The sequence below is a fragment of the Pelecanus crispus genome, chromosome 14 (assembly GCF_030463565.1).
Source record: "Pelecanus crispus isolate bPelCri1 chromosome 14, bPelCri1.pri, whole genome shotgun sequence".
In the NCBI taxonomy this organism is placed as follows: Eukaryota; Metazoa; Chordata; class Aves; order Pelecaniformes; family Pelecanidae; genus Pelecanus; species Pelecanus crispus.
The window spans coordinates 16,672,651-16,694,570 of record NC_134656.1 but is presented as its reverse complement, the minus strand read 5'-3'; the positions used below and the strand labels follow the sequence as shown (position 1 = coordinate 16,694,570).

Genomic DNA, 21,920 nt, shown 5'->3' with positions numbered 1-21,920 from the left:
GACCACTCTGGGAGGACAGTGCACCCCATACCCTCCTCAACATGGCCTTTAGTGTGAGAACACAAATTGTCCAAACGGAGACAGTACTTTTCCCCCAGTTAGCAAATGCTCTGGCTCTCACCTAGCATAGGGAAAAAAAAAAAAAAAAAGGTCTTTATTGGGTTAGGCTTAGTTCTTCCTCCTCTCCTACAAAAAGCTCTATACCATCTCTGATTCGTTTGGTGACACAACCACTCTCCCGTTAGCCAGTCAGTGATGGTTATGGAGTGTGCAGGGTTTGGTTCCTGCCTCTGCTGGCTGCAGAGCTCCCAATCCATTGCACGGGGTAGCGGGGGTTCACTGGGATGATGAGTTGTCTTTGTCTTTGCTTTACAGATGGATGGAAGATGTCGGGCCATGTTTCTCCTTTTGAATGCCAGGTAGAGATGACAGCAGCACTTCGATTCAGCTTGTCTTGCTCAACGTGCCAGGACAGGGTTTAGCCTCGTGCTTTCCTCACACTGTTGCTCACTGCTGATCTGAATGGGCTGCAAGGTGAGAAGGGGTGGGGGGGAAGGTACATCATTTTTCTTAAACCTCAAAGATTTGTGATTTAGGAAAGGGAGTGAGGGGCTGATCAGCAACCCAGCTGGGCAGCCAGGCTCAGTGCTAGGAAAGCAGAGAGGATCAGCAGAAAAGAGCATCTTTGGAAGCAGCACCCCCCCACCCCAACATGCACGGAATGAAAGCTTTTGCTCAGAATCAGCCTCTGAAAGGCAGTGTGTGAGCTGTACCTGGTTACTGTAGTCTGGCATCCTCCGCGTCTGTGTAATGGCTGTTCTCCTGCAGGGAAAAGGGAACCAGAAACAGTAAATCGCCACGTGTCCCTCCCCGCCCTGCCTGGGACACCGTGACACCTCACACGTGGTGAGCAGCTGGTACCGTGGCGTGGGAGAGCTCGCATGCTGTGAGCGGCGTCTGTCGCTCAGCGTGGTGGAGGAGCTCAGAACACACCTGATGTGGGCACCGGGTGCCATGGCTGTGGTTTCTGGCAGACACAGTCCCAGCCAAACCCAAACATTTCCTCTGGCTTGTTATTCTGGAAGGGCTCTGCCAAACAGACCTGGGATGTGTCACTCCCTCTTGGACTTTGAAGTCTGGCTCCTGCTGAACCTCAACGGGACTGGGATGAAATTAAGCCCACTTTCGTACGTGTAAACTCAGGTGTCTGACTGGGGCTACACCAGAGTCAGCACCTCCAGCGGGCATGTCCCAGGGAAGGTCTTGAGCCTGTGCCACGAGTTGCCATGCTTAGACTGGACGCCTAATTTCTGCGTGGCCAGGTTAAGTCCATGGTCAGCACTTTCATAAAGTTTACTGTGTGCGCTTGCACAGCTCATGCCTTGTAGCACTGCAAGAAGTTAATTTGGGACCTAGGACTGGCCTGCACCAGGGAAGAGGCATTCCCGTGTTACTGGAACTGCCCAATGATGTTGAGGTGCGGCCAGTCCGCAATGGCAAACGGTGCACGATGTAATGACTCTGCTGTTGAACACAGAGAGTGGTCCCAGTTTGCAGCAGAACTCATCATCCAGCATGATAACTAACGCTCATAATAATCATCACGCCAAAGGCCACAATAACAGTGCCGGCATGCTGAACCGCTCCCCGTGCAACAGTGAAAGCATGGCCTGTGAAAGTCCCCCTCCCGGAGCCCTTCTGCAATGCAGGATCATTAAAAGAATTAGGTGCTCAGCAGTAGTATTTTACCTCCTGCATAGGCCAAATGTTGTGGTGAGTATTTTAGAGATGGGAATGGATCCAGGAGCTGTCTGCAGGGGATGCTAGGCAATCTGAATGGAACGGCAAGGCAGCCCGGTCCCAACCTTGTTAGCAGCAGGCTGGTTTACAGGGCGCCAGGAGAGATAAAGAGATTTTTACAATCGGAGAGACCAGCAGGGTCTTAGCAGAGACGCCACTGGGGAAAAGCCTCGGGACTGCGATGCGCGAAGAAGGGACAGCTGGAGACTATGCTCAAAGTAGCTGTGGATGGAGACTCCCGAGAGAGGGAAGTCTGGAGGCTTGTGACTTCTGGCAACAGAACAAAGGCTCCTTCTCCGCAATTACAGAGCAGGTAGCGCCCTGGGAACAGGCTCTTCAGGAAAGCCAGGTGAGGTGGCCTGTGCTTGGGCAAAGGAATAGTCCAGGTGCACAGGGATTTGCCTTGGAACAGGTCATGAGTCAGCTGAGAGCTTGTGGGTGAGGCTCGGGGACAGACCAACATGGGTGACATCACGGCAGGCATCTGCTACAGACCACCTGACACGAAGTCTCCTCTGGATGGCTGGAGGAAGCCTCCTGAGCGCAGGCCCTTGTACTCCTGGGGGACTTCAGCCACCCTGGCATCTGGTGGGAGGGCAGCAGAGCTGGGTGCAAGCAACCCAGGAGATTTCTGGAGAGCATCAAGAACGATTTCTTGACACAGCTGCTTGACCAGGGGAGACATTCTTCTGGACTGTTACTGATGACCAAGGAAGAACTGGTCAAAGATGTGAAGATGGAGGGAACTCTTGGCTGCAGGGACCATGAGACTGTGAAGTTGAGTATCCCGAGAGAAGTGACCAAGACAAAGAGCAGAATCAAATCCCTGAACTTAAGAGAGTAGATTTTGGGTTGTCCAGGGATCTGCTTGGCAAAATCCAATGGAAGCCTGCTCCAGAGGCCAAGGTGGCCAGGGCATCTGGGTCACCTTCAAGGACACCTGCCTTGAAGCACAAGAATGGCCTGTTCTGGTAACAGTTGGGCAGCTGTGGCAGGAGGACAGCATGGATAAACAGTAAGTTCCCACCTGAACTTTTTCCTACATAAAAAGGCAGAACCTAGAAGATGGAAAGCAGAGCTGAGCCACCCAGGAGGAATATAGAGCCATCCCTCCAGTGTGCAGCAATGGAGTTAGAAGAACATCTGTAGGAAAGTGTAAGCTCACTGCTCAATGGGGCAGGGGACCAAGGGACCTAGTGACAAAGCACATGGAAAAAGCCAAGGTACTCAATGCTTCTTTTTTTTTTTCTTCTTGGTTTTCACTGGTCCAGTCTGTCTTCTGGCCTCCCAGGTCCCTCAGCCTAGTGGCAGAGCCTGTGGGAATGAAGCATTAACTACTTTATCCTTGCTCTGCAGAGCTCCTTTCCTGCCCACCCGCTCTGAAAAGGGCACAAACTCATGCTGGGAGGGGGGGACCCCCTTCATCCTTCTCCCTGGGGGCTGCAGCATGTATTTTGCACTTGATTTCCCCAGGTGATGTTGGAAACTACACCAAGGCCAAGCAGAGATTTGTGCACAAAACCAGGGCAGTCAGCTTTGCAGTGGAATTGCAGTTCCTTTCCTACTGAAAGGGAGTATTTGCCCAGCTCCCATTGACTTTGGATGGAAATTGTGTGCCTGACTCCCACTCCTTTGGGGTCTAAAATGCTCCCCCTCACCCAGCTGGGGCTAACACCACTGTGAAGCACCACTCTGCTTAGCCATTGTAGTTTCACGTGAGCTCTGGTTCAGTGAACTCCCCTGTGAACGGCGATGTTCAGGCCTGTTGGTCCCCAGGAGACATCCTGCAGTTGTCTACAGGGTAGAGGTGGGACCTAGACCCAAGTCCGGTTGGATCTTCCCCACCTGCCACTATGGGGAAGAGGTTCATGGCAGGGAAGCCTCTGTGCTGGGTACCACACAGAGTATGGCTCTGGTTCCTGCCTTGCATAAACTATGCCTTTCCTGTTTGTGGTGGATGCACTCCTCCTGTTTGCACTAACTGGACTTTGGTTCAGGCGGATGCTCAGCAAGTACGTCTAAACAAAGTTAATCCTCTTGTGTGAGGCTATCAGTGAGAACCCAGCACCAAAACCTAAAAACCAGTTTGGCTGGAGACTGGGCTGATAAGTGGCCGAAACTGCATGAACACAGCAGAAAAATCTGACTACACGTCAACCACTTTATCCTATAAATATCTGCAGCCATCAGGGCCCGTTGAGCTCTCCCTCCATAGCAGCTGGCTGCGTGGCGGGGATCTCCCCTTGAGCAGGGACACCTCTCAAGGTTATCTCTCGAAGCTGGGAGATTCCTTACCTGGCAGCAGGCATCGATGGGTTGGTAAGTGACATTTTTTGCATGCATGTAACATTTAAGATAAGTACAGTAAGCTTACACGATAATCTCTGCATCCCATCCTAACTTTAAGTGTAGTAAATAGAGCATTGACCACCAATCCGACTGTACTTATTAAATATTTTACATACCTAAATTCACTGATTAGAACTCAATAAACTAACTACTAGATCAGCTCTGTCTGAGTGACCGCTCACTCTTCTCCTGCGACACCGCTGTCCCTCAAAGCCAAGGGTAGATAATGTTTTTAGGGACCAGTGTGGGCACCGTGTCCATGGACAGCAGGTGGTGAAGGCTACGCTACTGTGTTTAAGCCAAAGAGACGTGGGATAAAGGAGTCACTCCCCAGAACTCGAAACTGTTCAGTGTTGTAAGGTCGGGAGCAAAATATAAAGGATGGCTTTTGTGAGTCACCTTGCAGTGAACAGCCCAGCAGACAAACTGCACACATTAACGTGCCCCACGCTGAGCACATGCGAGCCTGTCTGATGTTGGCAGTAAAATATTTCTGATCTCACTTTAGGACCAGAGTTACAAAAAATAGACACGGAAGGGAGCCGAAATAGTCATCTTGTTCATCTAGCTGAAGACCAGCTCTTCTTAAATCATTGCCAGCAGATGTCTGTCCACTCTCTTTTCTTATCCCACTAATGGCAGAAGAGTCCACATTTTTTTTGTTGACAGGCTGTGTGCTACTTTATCATCAGTAATTTCTACCATCTCTTTCCCTTGGTGTAATTCAAATCTGGCCTTCCTTGTCCTAACTGACATAGAGATGGAGGCCAGCTTTTGCCTTTCATCTTTATTGCGTCTGTTAAGACGTCTCCCCTTAACCACCTCTTCTTAGATTTAGCAGGAGTCACAGATTTCAGCTATGAGGCCCAGAAACGGAAACAGCTGAAAGACCCTGTTCAGATCCCTCATCCATCATGACTAAGGTGGGACAGAGTAGAAGAGTACAAACAGGCTGGGAAGTGTTTTGAGTTAGAGGAGCTTTTTAGCCATATGAAGAGTGCCGCACACGTGCAATGTGGTGCGGTCACCCCAGCGAAGAGGCAGCAAGCAGGGCTGTCCTTCCACCCAGCACCTTGTTGCCCTTTGCCTGGGTCTGGAGCAGATCGTGTTCTCAGAGGAGCCTTAATTTGGGATAAATGACCGTGCTGCCAGTGGTAATGCAGCGCCCTGTACTACCCTTGCCATCAGAGTACCCAAGAACAGGGCTCCCATCCAGATGCATTTTAGGCACAAAATTTGCTCACTGGGTTCATCAGGAGTGTCCTTATTCGGAGCAGGACTATCACCAAGGTGGCTGATGTGTGCACGACATCAGGCCGGCCATGCCCGAGCGCTGCCTTCACCATCGATGTGCAGCATAGCGGTCGTGGCTTGCTCAGACCTGATAACCTGGTGTGGTCCAGACGAAAAGGCATTGCAAATGCACGTAGTTAGGAAAGTGCAGTTAATATAACGTGGCCCGTCTTTGCCATATGTTTCAATCCATCTGAGAATTACTTGGGAGCAGAGCAACTTGTTTTAACTGTTAATTAATAGTTGCGAAACCAAGGTTAAATGCGGTCCAAATTTCAAGAGCCAACCATGATTCTTCAGCATCGCCACATGCATTTGCTAGGTCAGTGCTTTTGCAAGCAGTAGAACAGTTTGAAAGAACAAGCTGTGAGCAATCATGGGATTTAAATTTCTTCTGAGGAAGGAAAAACTATTTTTCTGGGGCTTTAGTAAGTTCCAGTAAAAGTGTGGTCCATTACTGAACTCCTTTGGCTGGAGGGATGTATTACCCAAACTCTCTTACCAGTTCATCTTCACACTCATCCCGTGCGAGACCCTCTTCCTCACCCTCGTCCCCGTTCAGCGGCTCCTCCGTGTTGACCTCTGCCTCTGACGCCGTGTCTTCCTGCGAGATTTCACTTTTGCTGCCATCCGCCTTCTTCCGTACCTCTGTGAGAGCAAGAGCCAAGCCACCAGGATCAGGGGCCGGGGGAGGCAATGTCCGGAGCCTGATGACGCTAATCCAGTGGGCCCCCAAATTCAGTTGGTAGGTAAATAATGGATCTAGGGGTTTTTTTTTGCAATGGGAAGTTTTGCTGATTTTGAGGAAGCTGCCTGAAAGCAACCCTGGAGAGGGCAGAGCAGGTCATCGTTTTGCATCCCTCCAGAGCGAGTGTGGGAGGCAGACAGGAACAGAATTGAATGGAATGGAATGGAATAGGAATAGGAATAGAATAATAGAACAAAAAACCAAACTAAAAAAATACAAACTATATGATGAAAGAAAAAAAAAAAGTCTCATCATTTTAAAACCCAATTCCATAATTTGGGGAATTTTGGGATGTAGTTTTGGCCTGTGATTCTACCCTGGAACCTGGGGTCGACACTTCCCTGTCAGAGCCCGCAGGATGCCCTAAGCTGTGACCGTTTCAAGGCCAGCTCTGCAGGGGCTTCCCTGCACTCTTTGCACGTTCTCCCCGAGGCATCCGCACGCACCCAACTGACCTGCAGACATCTTCTGCTCTTCAGCGATCTGCTCCAGTCGGCCCAGGAGAGCATCAATGTTGGATTTGATCTGTGTCAGCTCAGTTTTGATTGTTTGCAGCTCACTGCACTTCACTTGGGAGGAAGGAAGGGAAAAAAGGCATTTAGTGCCCTGCAGAGCGCCCGAGGCGCCTGCCTCACCCCTCTGCCTGGCCCAAGTCACCTCGCTGGGCAGGTTAAAAAAATCAACTGGAAACCCCACGCTAGGCACATACTCCTCGCATCCCTGGGGTCAACGTGTGGTGATGCTCACAGCTCGCTGCACGGCGTATCTGAGCTGGAAGGAGCCGTGGTGAGCGGCGTGCAGGGTGTCCTGCATGGCTAACGGGGGCTTGGTGGGCGGGCGAGGAGAGGCTGGCTTTGCATGGAGCAGCGATGCGCCCTCCTCCCCTGCCAGCCCTCGCTGCCTCTTACGGCACCGGCAGGGAAAGCTGGGGGGGGGCTGCGGGTGGTGGTACGCACCCAAAACCACCTCTGTGTCTGTTGTTCCGGCACGTTGCGGAGGCCGACGCCAGGCTTTGGCACGCTCAGGTTGTACGTGCACCTTTCCCTGCTGCATTCGCAGCCTGCGGGCTTCTGAAAGGCCCTCGCTTGGGCTGTTGTTTCCAGATGTTTTGGGTTTTTTAAGGTTTTTCCCTGGGAGCATCTGGCCCTGTGGGTGAATGCCCGGGGACGGGAGGTCCATGTGCACAGCACTCTCCACACCGTCCTGCTGCACCTCGTGCACATACTCACACTTCAACTTGGCCGAGCTGTTGGCAATGGCAGCCGATCTGGCGAAGAGCTTGACGGGGAGCGTCGCCTTCACGCGCCGGACGAGGGGGATGGTGACCCGCGGCCGCTTCACAGGAACCACCCTGGGCACTGGAGAGACTCGGCCCCGGTACTCGAAGAGCCTGGGGAAGGATGGCAGGGCTGAAGCAGCCCTGCGGCACCCCCAGCCCTGCCGCGCCGGCCATCGGGTGCCACGGCTGGAACCCAAGCAGCGCTGGCGGCGAGCCGGGGCACAGCCTGGCCATGGGACCCCAGCGCACCGGGCTGGGCTGGACCACCCTGCACCCCACCTCGCTCCCCACGGCAGGAGCCGCGCTGCAGGGAAGATCTGGCCCCAGAGAAAGCCCCTTTGGCTGATGCCTCCCCTGCTCACCTGTCGTAGAAGTCGTCTCTGTAATAGTCATAGTCGAAGTCGTAGCCGCTGCAGAGACAGAGTCAGGATGGCAGGGGTTAATTAGGGCTGGCAATTCATTATTATTAGTATTCCCTCATTACCTGCTGAGCCTCCCAGGTCCTTTACTTACTCCCCCTCCATAGGGGACCCCCTCCATAGGGGACCCCCTCCATCCTTCCACCCAGCAGGACTGCACGCTTGTCCTCCCGCCTGCGAGGGTCTGCAGGGAGGTGGGCCGAGCCCGGGAGAAAGATTTGGGGGGGCTGACCGCACTGGGCAGGGTGACGTTGGCAGCAGTGTTAACCTGGTTATCTCGAGGTGGAGCAAGAAGATGTGTGGGCAGATTAAAACCTACAAACTGGGGTGGGGAGAAATGTCCGCAAACACCCCGTGGGGCTGTCTGCATTTGAAGCGATGGCTGAGTCTGTGGAGCGGGGACCAGCCCTCCATCCCCAGCCGGCCGCGCAGAGAAGCTGAAAGTACAGCTAATGGGTTCTGTCCGTAAAGCGTCGGCTGAACTGTTCTCATGGCATTGCCGATATCCCTCCGTCCTGCCTTTTGTACAGCGGAACCGTGCTCGTGCCAGGAGGGCACTGCCCTGCCACCACCCTCATACAATTTTTTTTTTTCATACCATATATAACTGTTGGGGGAGAAGTCAGGAAGAACGGGTTATTTATTAATTTAACATCTTTGCTATCAAAGATGTTTAAACCTCTCTCCTCCCGGCAAGACACTGCCCATGCCCTGTTTTCTTAAGCTTGAACTGCATTTTAACCCAAAGTTGGAGCAATGCATTTCTCACTCCCTGGAGACCCAGTACCGCGCTTTCTCTCTTGCCGCAGCTGGTTTTTCACAAGGCAACACAAACGAGGTGGTTACAGCGGGCAACCACAGCTCTGCAGGCCCAAGACCTGCTCTGGTGCTGCCTGATGCCCCGGCATGCTCACAGCAGCGGGAAGAGCAACGCTGCCAAACGTACCAGCCGCCCCCAGCTAAACGCAGCGTCTGGTTCCCTTGTGTGTTGCTGGCTGAATTAATAATGCTTAAATAAGAAGTTATGCTGACGTTCCCTCCTCTCTGCACTGAACACAGAGAATGGTTATTGCAGCCCTTGAAAGCAAAGAGTCTGTCCTGCATCGTGAAACCTTTTGAAGTGGCTTATAAAACCCAAGAAAAATCTAATGGGAATAAAGAGAGAGTGATGGGGAGCGGGAAGGACTCTGAGCCAGGAGAAACTGGGCCATGGGGAGAGGGAAGGATGAGCGCTCAAGTATGTAGCTGAGAGTAAATTTGGTGTCCTGTGTTTAGGCAAGAAGTGACAAGAAGAACATGTGGCTGGCCAGGACGGCCGGTGGGAAGTGTGGTTTGGACCAGAAATTCCAGGCTTGACCCGGGACGCCTGTCCTGCCTAAGCTGGCACTGGGCTTCCCACCTACTGTTTTAGTTTCAGTAACCGGCTGGTTTCTTAAATGGGTTTCTTCCATGCTCCTTGGGTTCCCCAGAAGCCTGTGGTGGCATGCGGAGGCTCAGCCTATGCCTCGGGGGGGACCTGAAGCATGCTCTGGATGGTTGGAGATACCAGGGCTCCTTTGGGGCCACAGACAGGTGGTGCAAAGGGTTCAGGACAAGACAGCACTTGCACCTACTGCCTCTTTTGGGGTTTGCTGCCACCATCATGCACTGCCACGGTGACTTCAAGCAAGGAGGTATTTTATAAAGCTGGACCTTATCTCCATGGCTGGTCAGGATGCTGGATGCAGGGTCTCGGCCAAGCAAGCAGCAATGGCAGGATAGGGAAAGATGTGACTATGGAGGTGTTATTGCCATCAGCCTTCCAAATTCAAATGCATGATGAAAAATAGTCATTTTGCTGACAGTCTCAGCATAGATGAATTCCAACATCTTTTCAGCCTTGGCATCCTCCCCTTCTGACCTGACTTGTAGAGAATGTTTCTGCTGGGCTCACAGAGGAGAAATTAATATCATGGCAGCCTTCTGTCCCAACCACTGTGTGATCTGTATTTATTCCCTTGTGTGCTTTTCTGAATTGAAAAGGAAAGGTAATTCCTACCACGTCAGCTCTTGCTCAAATATAACCAGCCTGTTCGTATGGCTGAGGAGATGGGCAGTATGAAATGAGGAAATGTATTTGCACGGAGATTTTCGTGACTGGTAACTTGATTTTCATTCTAACCTAGGATGAAACCTGGAAATACAGAAAATGTCCAAGAAAATAGCTCCCCTCAGCCCGCCAATCTATTTTGATCGCTGAGGATATTTGACTGCAGTTCTGTTTCAATCCAATAAACACAGAATACAATCAAAATAGGAAGTCATTTGAAAGGAAAATTGAACTAGGATGCTTCTACACTGTCAGACTCCCCTTCATTTCTGGGCTTTTTTTTGGTTTTCCTTAGATGCAACTTAAACGAAATTGCTGCAATTTTGTAATATTTGTCAATCCTGACAGGCTGTGGTGAACTGCTTCTGGCTTGATCCAGCAATGCCCTGGAGCCAATGTTCTCCATAGCCACAGGCAAGAAAAGACAGTGGCATCTCCCTGCGGCTCAAGGACTCCAAATGGGATGAAGCGGTTTCTTTATTCACAGCAAAAACTCCCTCCATGGGCTGTTGCTCTTGCTTGGAAGCTCACTGTGCCGTGGAGACCATGAGGGAGCTTTAGACCATTTGCTCATAAACAACACAAAGCTTGGGGCCATTTGGCAAAACTTTGAAACACCTGCACTCCTTTCTTCTCACCCTATTTATGCTCCTGGTCTGAGCTGGCTTTTGTCCCAAAAGGTCCTTCGCTCCCCAGCGGGAGCCCCATTGGTCGAGTTGTGGACACCATGGGCTCAGCTCGTGGCCAGCTCCCTGGAGAGATGGGGATGCAGAGGAGCTGCAGCTCCAACCCCATCACGTGGGCATTGCCCTGCTGCTGTCAGCTCTGTCCCGGGCAAAGCCCTGCATCTAGAAACAAGGAATGAAGCCCCCAACGGGGTGGGCACCCTCCATCTCCATCACCGACCCTGCCCTGCGGTGTTTGGTCACCTCTGCCTCACTCCTGGGCTCTGCTACAGCACCAACAGGATGAAGCCCGGCCTCAAGTACCTCTAGATGCAACCTGGCGTGGACTGGAGAAAGATGGAGAAGCCTAAAACCTCCGGCGAAGTCCTAAGCCTTTTTCAAGACCAGTCAAACCAGCAGTTTGGTATATGAAGTGGCTAATAAACACTGTACATGCTACTACGCTATTTGCAGTAGAGAATGTGTGAGCAAAGCTGGGCAGCCTCGCGTTTTTCTGGTGGAAATCACTACTGGCCCAGTTTTGCAGCTGGTTTACAGAGGCAGTGCAGTTGACTTACAACATGGCTGATCTACAGGGCAGGGGGTCCAAGAGCATCTACTAATACTTGTGGGTGAAAAGCAAGGGGGCGGGGCGGTACACCTGCCCTGGCCTCGAATCCTTAGGGGACTGGAGACACTTCCACCCATTTCAAATGGAATTAGGGGCATAATCATCCCAGGGAGCTGGTCCCCACTTCCCAAACCCAGTGTGATTCATCTTTGGCTTCAGACACCGGGAATGTAAAGAGATAAATCCAAGCCCGGGGGGGAAGAGGCAGTTCCAGGTCATGGTACATCACATCCAAAGGCAGACATCTAAAATACTGTCAGGTGAAGAACTGGTTTTTTTATCCAGCAAGCATAAAGGGAGTCCAGACAAGCAGCCCACGTAAAGGCCTTGACAGCATAAAGGGCTGAACTCACGTGCGATGAACCCATCCTTAGACTTAAGACGCTGCGGGCCGGCAAATACTCTGATCTCAGCCTCTGGCAGCACCGCTTTCAATACCTGCTAACCATGAGGCAGCCCTCAAGGGAGGCAGCAGGCTGAAATACAGGATTTTTGGAAGTCTGTGACTGTATGACCCTGCTATAAGATGCCAGTCGGGTCACGGTTTTACAGATGATGCCAGGGAGGCAGTGACTGGATGCATTTACCAGCATCCTTGGAAGTCAGGCGTTGAGCAAAAGGCAGGTCTTCCAACACGAACGCAGAAAAAAAAAGTTAGTAAAAAGTGAGTGCCTTAGTGTGGGTGATTTATCTGGACATTGTGTACCTGAAAATTTCACTGCACGTAGGATAAACCTTCCTGAGACTGATGGGTCATTTTTCAGTGACCTGGCAGGGCTTCCTTTGTGTACAGGAATAATTTTTGCTGGTTTTCAATCAGTTGGTGACATTGCGCCCTTTAAAAATAAAGCAGGGACAATCAGAGTGGGAGGCTGTGTCAAGTAACACGATGCTTCCGCCTCCTGATGCATTTCTTCTTGCTCTGTTTTTCCTTAGTAATTAAATAACATTTATTAATGACTCACAAAGGTTCAAAATCCAAATATTCATAATTGAAGGGCAACTGTTTGTGTGTGCTGCCTTTACATTGCATTTGCGGTGCCATTTCTGAGCGTGTACCTGAATAGAAAATGTCCATTTGAGCGGCTGTGCTTTTAATTACTGGCCGACAGCCCCGCACCGATAATCGCAAGCGACACTTTGTACTCAGCTCACGTCCTTCTACTAATGGTTGCACAACCTTAATTATTACAGCAGTAGAAATAATACCCTGGAATAGTAGAAATAATAGCTGGAAAGCTACTTTGGAAAATCTGGCACTGATCAAATAGTGAGCTTTGGTGCCTCTGGTGTAAGATTCCTTCCTCCTGCAAGCAGCCACGGTAGCGGGAAGCTGGGAGAGAAACGTGGGAAGGGAGCCCGGCACTTCCAAGATGCCGGGGCTGCAGAGGGGCTGCTCCAGGCTGGGACAGCGTGCACGTTCTTACTGCCCATGTTGGGCCTGCCGGGTTTGGGTACCATCACTCGCCTCCGCCTCTGCCCTGTGGTTGTTTCTCAGCCCTGTCTGTGTGGATTTGGCAGCAGGGCTTGCCGGGCTGTCGTTGCTCCCGGCACCGCCGCCGAGACGTGGGAGCAGTGGATCTGTTTGGAGGTGGGCTGACACCAGCTTTCTGCAGGGATCGTAATGGGTGTAACAAGGGATGTGAACGCCAGCCGAGCTGGAAGGACATTGTCCGTTTGTATCTGTAGACTGTGAAAATAAGTCAGCGATCAGCGGTGGTTTGTGTCTGTCGCCGTTTCAGAGACAGTTCCTCGGGCCACCGAGCTGCCAGACACTCGGTCGCTCTTGCAGTTCTTGCTTAGGTTGTCCTCACCGCCCTTTTGGCTACAGAGCAACATTAGCACCAGCATGACAGGGAAGGGCAGAGATTTGTGCTTCCAAAGGTCAAGTGCGGCACTAGCAGACCCCACTGCCCTGGGGCAGAGCCACCTGCCCTTCCCAGCCCACGGCAACAAGCAGCCAACTCACAGCACAGCAGGATCACTGGCACCGACCCGAACGTGGCTCAAACCGCCCTAGGAAATCCTCTCCAGACATTCGCTATGCAGGCAAGGAAAGTATTGGCAGAAGGCAAAAGGTTTTGAGACACAGTACGTGAATACCTGGGGGACATGGTCAAAACACAAGTTCATTTTCCAGCCGTCCTCACTAACTCATCTGCAGGATCTCCAGGCACGTCTGTGTTCAGCAGCGGTGGCCGGGGTGCCAGGCAGGAGCACCCGGGGGACTTCCCGCATGCTCTGGCAAATGCCAGAGGCAGAGGGAGGGAGGTCCTGAAGATCCAGAGAGGTCAGGGGAGAGCAGTGATGACAGCAAGGTTTTATATTAGCTGAAGGTCGCTCTTGTGGAGAGACCTGAGAAACTTTATGATTGCATGACCCTGGGTGTATGTTTTACCTGTTTTACCTCCTGGAGGTAGATGGGAGGCTACCCGAAAGGATTTCTATTAAACACCCATGTACGCCCTGGGCTAGTGGATCAAGTACGAGTGTCAAAAATGTTGCTTCCTCTATGTCCAAAATGAGATTTCCTTTCCCTTCCCTTCCCCTTGACCCTCTCATACAGACGTGGAGTGAGGCACAGTAAAACCCAACCTTCAGAAAAATAATCTTATGTGTTTAACACAGCATTTCTATAAATTATAGTGCTGTGATTTTTGATGTCTAACATTTAGAAAAATTTATGGTGGTTAGGGAAGCTATAACCACGGTTCACTGCAAACCTGGGTTCCCTGCTTTCTCTGAGATATCGTATGTTCTGCTAGTCCAGATGGCAAAGCTTAAATCTGTCACCAATCTGGGATGATATATTGCTGAAGCTCAGAGCAGTGTAGTCTTCTGGCCCATATTTTAGCATATCCGTATTTGTGGGAGGAAGCAAACATCTCTCGTTTGCCCTCTCTTCATCTACATGGCAGCCTGGAAGACTGAAATATTTGTCATTTCAACAGAAATGGATTAGCGGTCAAGGCACGGACGAAGAGTAAATGAAATGCTCTTTATTGCAAGATGTATGGAATGAATTGATTTGCATTACGGCTACCAGCACCACGTAAGGAGTATACGTGCAGCTGAATGGAAAGATTTGTGTCATCTCTATTTCCATCCATCAGCATGGTTAATGCACTGAGAGTCCACTTCCCCTCGACTGGTGTCCCCCGCGAATCCAGAGGGCCAAGTTCTAGTGAAGGGCCAAGGTGGCCCAAGGTGGGAGGAAAAAATTGCCCGGTGAAAGCTGCAAAGGGAGAGCTCAGCTGAGAGACTCGGGGAAGGTCTCAACAGACGCCTTGGGGGTGGTGGTGGGAGGGTTGCTGAAGCTGTGGAGGGTTTGCCTATGCCAGAAGAGCGTTGCCAGCACTGAGGATTGCCATTTTGTAGCACACTGGTGGTGGACTGCGTAGCTGAGCCTGAATCGTAGGCTTTTTCATTTCTCTTCATCCCTCTCACATTTTTTTCTTTTTGTAGAAAAATCTGCAGTTCTCTCATGGTTTCCTTTTTTATTACACCTACCTATAACCCTGATACTGATTTTAGTCATTTCTTCCCAACATCGCACCTTCTAAATCCTGACTCAGTGCCCCAGTCTCCACACCATGAGACTAGCATACAAACAATGAGAATTTATAAATAAAACACATTTTGGGATCTTGTTATTTTGTTTTGGGTTCTTGAAACCTGCAGGGTACTCTCCAAATACCTTTTCCAGTTTTCCCTTCTGCAACCTCAGGAGCAAGAACTTAATGAGTTCCTCCCATATTTCCATGACTCCAGACTCTGGGACTTAAATTGAAATCTTCACTTCTTGTCAAAATCTTGATAAAGTCTCTAGAGCTGGCAACAGTGGCATTGAAGGCTCACTGACATCTGTAACAGCTTACAGCTCCCACAGACCTGCTCCATGTCCTGCTTGTCCCTCCCGTTCCCTTGATCCCTTGGTCACTGCTCCTCGGCGTGGGCTCCCTTGGGGATTCCCCCGGCCACCTCCTTGGGCCACCTCCATCTGTTGCCCCAAGGGCTTCCCACTTTCTTCCTTTCTTCTTTCCCTTTCCCTGTCCTTCTTCTCTTGCCCTTTTCTCCAGTGTCTTTCCGTAAATTATCCCTGTTCCCTGCTCTCCCCAACACCCAACATATGCCAGTGTGCCCCACTCCTACTCCCCAGCTGGAGAAGCTGGGGCTGGAGGGGAGCGCTCGCCTTGCTACCCCTCTTTCAAGACCCCTGATCTGGTTAAAGCAGGTACTGCCTGCTTTTCTCCAACGATCTCCAGGTCCAACACCATTCACAGGTTGGACCATGCCCAGGCAGAGTCCCGCAATGCCATGAGTGTTGGCCAACCTTGGGTCTGCCGCTGACGCCTCTCGCTGGCTCTCCTCCCTGCAGCCTACCACTGAGGGGCACTGCAAAGGCCAAGAAGCCCATGGGAGGAGATCTGAACGTGCAGCAGCAGCCCAGGGCTGCCTGGGGTAGGGGCCAGGGAGCTTGGGGCAGCAGCCTGCGGGGTGCGAAAAATCAGCCCCAGCTGGAAGGCAAATGCCAGCCCGGAGACCTCGCCGCAGGGAGGTGGCGCAGTGGAGACCTACCTGTACAACGCGGAGGCTGCTCTCTTCAGCCCTTTAGGTCTGTTGGGTTTAGGTTCCCCGGCCATGTTGATATCTGCAATGAACAGACATGCAGCTATGACACGGCACGTCCACACTCACTGGGAGCCGTACCCGACCGCGGAGCAAGGGAGGCTGTGCACAGCCCTGCCATCAGCAGAAACAAACTCCTCCACAGCTCCCATCACATTCCCACCTGCTTTTAGCATGGCTGGGGCCCTGCTGGACCTCAGCAAGAAGGCAAATATATTCTTGCACCTGGCAAGCCTCTTCCTTTTCCTTTACAAAGCTACTAACCATTTATTTTTGACATCAACACCCTGCACATGTCTAATACCTCCCCCCTCCCTGCAAATTCAGGACAGACTTCTCCGGAGAACTCTGTGCTGTAATGACAAGGTACAGACAATATATAAAACAACTGCTGCACGTTGCAAACTGCTAACAATTTATCCCTTGCTCCTTCTAGAATAAAAATGAATGCTAAGCACGAGCCAGCCAGGCATCACTGTGGACTGGGCTGCATTAAAAGCTGCACGGGGTGCAGGCACACGCCTGCAGCCACCCCTGCGGATCTCAGAGGAGCGTCTTCTACCAGGGGAGGTGAGAATGGGCTCTTCTAATACCCCGAGGAAATTTCTCTCCTCGGCCTCAATGCCAAATGCACTTTTGATGTGAGAATAAAGTGATACAGCCAATTTCATGGAGGCTGCCGAGAGCCTGGCAATCTAACGCTGAGTGTGGCCCCAGAACTGCAGAGAGATGAGCTGTTGGGAGCACGAGGCCTCACCCCGTCTTCGTTTCTTTGCCCAGGAGCGAGCAAATTCCCTGCTGGCTTCTCCAATCAGCCCTGAACTTTTTCTGTTCTTCAGGTCCTTTCTGTCTGAATAGGTGTCAGACCTCTGGGCATGCCAGATCTGAGCCAAGCAAGACAGGATTTCCTTACATAGGCAAAAGCACCATCTGCACTGCGCTGGACAGGGGCTGCCCCACAGCACTGGGGCAGGTCCTCGTGCTAAGCTGGTGGCACGAGTTACAGCCCCTGAGGTGCAGGTGGATTTGAAGGTCTCTATCTGGGGCGCAGGGTTTGTGGATCTGTGGCTGCCAGCTGGGGAATTTAAGTTCTCACCTCTTCAGGACTTGCAGGATATGCCATGGAACTCAGCAGGTTTAAGCTTATTAATCATTGCTTTTTTCATGCTGGATGAAGGGACTTTATGGAGAAATGTGGACAGGTTGGTCCTCTCACCATCAAAATAAAGAGCTTGCAAAGTGATCCAGAGTGAACAGGGTGCCGACTTCATTATTAACCAAGAAAATCATCTTCAGGAGCACAAGGAAGCTGCAGCACTGCTGAAACAACCTGAGCAGGAGGAGTACAGGCTGCACTCATCGGACACGGCGCCGGAGGAGCACGGACATGCTCCCACTGCCCAAATGTCTTGCCGTGCAATTCCTCAGACTGCCTTTTAGGGTCTAGCAAGAGACATCGTTCCTACTGAAGCTGGAGCTTAGCCTGTTTATAAGCTTGCATAACAAGCGTGGTATTAGGGTGCCGCTCAGCCACTACATTGAATGTTCCTCTGGAGGCACATTCAGATCAGAGCCTGTGTTTTCTTTGCTGCTTTCCACCCTCCATCCTCCCATACTCAACTGCTAAGGGGAATGCAGACGAGCGTTGAGCCTGAACGCTAGCAAGGACGCGCACGGCCGTAGGACGGGTCGGTGGACGACTGCTGCTGGTGTGAACATTACGCATGTGGTTGCCTTCCTGAGTCTGCCGAGCAATGCAATGCTTCTGGCAATGCTGTTTGCTGTAAAGGAAGAGAGGAATAAATGCTGCCTTGGTGCATCCCAGAACACAGCCCTGCTCAGCTCCAGTTCCCTTGTCGTGAACCCTTTCTGCTGTCAGGGTGCATCTTGCCAGCTGGCAGTCACTTTTCGTGACAAATGAAGAGCTAATGACAGCACCATGCTGATTAACACCCTTCAAGGTAGATTGAATGAAAGCCCAGTGGTGGCTGATGACAACAATTAGCTCAATTTGCTGGTACGCACTGCTAGAAATAGCACTGTGGAGCCTGTATTGGGGCATACACACAGATCAGGAATTTATACTTCCAACCTAGAGTGGTGATGAGCAGTCAGATCCCTCAGGATTCCCTTGGTAGTGAACAAGGAGAGACAAGAGCTCTGCAATGCACATCAGCCTGGACAGATTTTGCATCTCGTTCCCATTCTGGCTCCCTCCTCTGCGTTGCTGAATCCATCTGCCTACCCCATCGCAGCATCCACCCCTCCTGCTCATATCCAGGCAGCCTGTCCCACACTCAGTGGGGAGGTCGAGCTTTGTCTGGCCAACACGGTAGGGTCAGACTATGGTGTGGATCCAGCTTCCAGTGCAGAGCTTTCCGCCCTGGAATGGTAACTGCCTCCTGCAACGACCGGGGTGCCTGGGAGCATCTGGAGAAAGCACAGAGGTTGCCAGGACCTGGCTGGCAGAGCAGTCCATGTCCCAGCACATGATGGGCTACAGCCGTGGTTTCAAACACGTCCGTTTTGTGATAAATTCAGCTTCTTGCCGATCAATTAAAACACAAGTTTGATATCTGGTGACAAAGGAAGAAGAAGAAAAAAGGAAAAATGGAAGAAAAGCTGTTAGACCACTCAGCTTGAGAGCTGACCTTAGCTGGGAGACACGAGCTAGAAAGATGCTGCTGCTTTGCGCGTTCATTCTGGCATGTGCTGGAAGATGTTACCTGCAAATCACCGCTGGCACTCAGGAGCAGACGGAGGGCTGAACCCTCCTGGCACCACCGGTGCGTGTAACTGTCCCTCGGCAGCACAGCCAGCTGTGCTCCTGGAGGGACAAGTACCACCGAGAGCCGGGGTCGTTGACTTAAGGGTTTCTGCAAGGACCAGCTTTTCTATGCTCTATTTGAAGGAGCTGCAAGAGCCTTGACGGATGCTGGGGGAGATACGAGATCCTGAGACTACATGCCCACTCAGACGAGTCAGGCACAGCACTCACGGCACATGCAAAACTGGATGCTTTCCCCACAACATTTCTTAAACGTTGGTGCAAATTCTCTTTCCCACCTGAACGGCGCAGGCAGGAAAGGCAGTTTCACCTGAACTGTGCCACGCAGGGCTGCTACAACTGAGCCACTCCGGGAAGTGCTGGCAGGAGTGGCTCTGGATTTGGATGGAGATGCTGGCACGGGGGACATGTGGCCTTGCACTGTCAACAAGCCGCTGCCCCTGGGCAGGTTGGGGGTAGTTCGCCCCTACTCCGGGCACTGCCTTCAGCCATGCTGCCCCACCGCGCAGGCGGTGATCCCCCTTGAGCTCCTGCCATGCCCAGCGCAGCCGTTTGCCTGGCAGTCATGGTTTGCAGCTCTTCCACAGGATCGCATGGTGGCACCCTGCTGAACTTTCTGGAGCTGCCAGGGCAGAAAGCAGCCTAGCTCCCTGCTGCCCACCTGGGGAGCGAAGTTTTATCATCACCTCAAAGGACCCCCCCAAAACCTTGCCCATGAACAGAAGCAGGGACAGCCTCTTCAGCAATGTGTCAGCCATGTCCCCTGCCTGTTCCATCCTGTCCTTCCTCTCCACATTCCTATGGGGCCATCACCTCCTCTTTTTTCGGGGGGGGACACTTTCTACCTTGTTTTGTGCAAAGACATTTCCTAACCACATTGTTCAGCTCTTCTCTGCTGGATTATCCTGAAAGGTGAGCGTTGCCGTGTTTATACTGGTCCACGAACAGCAAAGAAAGCCTGCTGAGTCCTCCTGCGGTAAGGCTGGCCCATGAAGGGAAGGCAGATGCAAGGGAGCTGAATTTGCACCTTGTCCAGTACACGTACAGGACTCCCAGTTATAATACAGTCCTTTTGTCTTGTTGGCATGCCAGACCTCTGGGACCCGCACTGAGAGCAGAGTAAGATGTTCCTATCATGGTAAACCTTTCATCTCTCTTCAGCTAAGTGGGCAAGCGTCCCCTGTCTCTCAGCTGCATCTCTTGTATCTGCCTGGAGCATCACGACAAGCTCCTTTGCTCCCCAAGGTCCTCTTTGTGGTATCTACAGACCGCACACATGGGCAATGCCTGGGCTGGAAGCATCCCTGGCACGCTGCGCTTCGCCTTGGTCTGCAGCTCTGCTCTCTGGACCGTAAGAGAAGGGAAAAGAAGTTTCTGGTATTTGAATAAACCATGGATGGAAATGGCATGCTGTCTTAAAGATCAGACCTAACATGCAACTTTTTATTTCAGGCTGCTGTGCCAGAAGCAGGGTGGGAATGGGCTGCAAATCGCTCTCCTGAGTGCCCAATGACCACTCCTTGCAGCAGGCTTGGAAATAACAATTTTTCATTAAAAATACTGTCTCTGATTCCAATTCTCAGCTTAGAGCTGGTGACAAGAGCTTTTCAGCATGTGACACTTCAGAGCAATCTGCAAAATAAGGATGTAGCTGGGAGCAGCTGGGGTGGCTTTGTTTGTTATTTCTTATCACATAGCAGTGAAGATGAGAGACTTCCATGTGTCTGGGGGGGAAGTTATCTCATTTAACATCAGCTGGCTAAAGTTAGCCTGAGCTAGTCTGAGCTAGACTACCACCTCTCTTGGCAGGCAAAGGGTAAGGCTTGGTCCAGAAAGGGAACCAGGCAATGTGTTTTCCCACCCTTGTCCTTCCCCACCAGATCAAGGACAAGCACGTGGGATGACTCAGAACTGTGAGCTTACAGCTTCTACAATCGCAGCCTGCAACATGAGTTTTTGGGCCACAATGTCACAGCCCTGAGGGCACTAATGTGCCTGAACGGCCATGACCGGCCTCACTCTGCGGCCTACCCACCGGGGACCCGGGAGCCTTCAGCCCCCACCCAAGCTGTGTGGTAGGAGTGCTGGTCTCCAGCTCTGTCACAGCCACGCCTGTGCCTGGCCATGGACCCTACTGATCCTGACCCACTGGCTGACTTCCCAGCCTGGCCCCAGACCTGCCCTGTCACTACGGACCTGCTTGGTCATCACCGGGTTGTGTCTGACCCACTCACCATCACTGGACCTGACCCCGACCTGCAGATTGATGTCCCAGTTTGACCTTGGAGTGGCCATCCCTTGACCATCCCCCAGGGAGCAATCAACCCACGTTGCACCCGGACACCTAAAATGGCTCAAGAAAAGACTTACCAAGTGTCTGGCCAGCAAGCACGCGCCCGTTCTCGCCCAGGACAGCGGCACGCGCGTGCCTCTCATTTGAGTACTGTACGAAGGCGTAGCCCTTGTGAACGGAGCAGCCCACCACTCGGCCATACTTGGAGAAAATGGTCTCCACATCTGACTTCTTGACCACGGCTGTGTTGAGATTGCCAATGAAGACTCTGGAGTTGATGGACTTGGGGTCATTCTTGTTCGTGATGTTGCTTGTCTGCACCTTCAATGACATCTTGAACACCTGAATGAACAAATCGGCAGTCAGGAAGGTGTGCAAGGGAATTGCTGGAATCTTACAAAAAGAGGTGGGGGATAAATCTCCCAGCAAGCCTGGAGGGAAGAGAAGCAGCTCCTCAACTTCAACGAGTCACAGCTGGGTGGATCCCACCTCCACAGAGCCCGTGTGTGTTGGGGAGGGGAATGTCACAGCCAGCTCAAAACTTCTGCTGGAAACCTATTTATCAGGCTGACACTCTGGGTGTAAGCTGGTTGCTTTTGGGGGACAAAGCAAGATTTAAATCAATTGTACATCTAAGTAAAAGCTTTAATGCAAGTATAGGAAAGCTTCTACCCCTCTAAGGACTGCTCTTGGTAAAGCAGTTTGCATTCAGCACCTTTGTTCATGCCTGCCTCTCCGAGCCTTCCCCTGCTGCTGAGCACCTCCCAGCACAGGCCAGCTCCCACCACGCACAGGGATGGCCTCACCCCTGCGGATCCGCGCTTGCAGCTGGGAAGAGGATGTGAGTTTTCTGGATGCAAATGAAGAGCTTTAGGTGGCGGAGCAGCCCATGTGCTCCCCTCTGCTATACGCACTTTGCTGCCTGCCTGCATATTTA

The 21,920-nt window shown here is 51.8% G+C and overlaps 1 protein-coding gene across 1 annotated transcript; it reads right to left on the bottom strand.

The window, feature by feature from the left end:
* Positions 1-777: 777 nt before the first annotated feature.
* Positions 778-21,316, bottom strand: RALY (RALY heterogeneous nuclear ribonucleoprotein). Its single transcript, XM_075721108.1, has 7 exons — positions 21,061-21,316; positions 15,852-15,924; positions 7,832-7,879; positions 7,420-7,580; positions 6,646-6,759; positions 5,945-6,090; positions 778-822 (listed from the first exon to the last, which is right to left on the bottom strand). The coding sequence occupies exons 1-7, from the start codon at positions 21,314-21,316 to the stop codon at positions 778-780; spliced, it is 843 nt and encodes a 280-aa protein (XP_075577223.1).
* Positions 21,317-21,920: the final 604 nt, after the last annotated feature.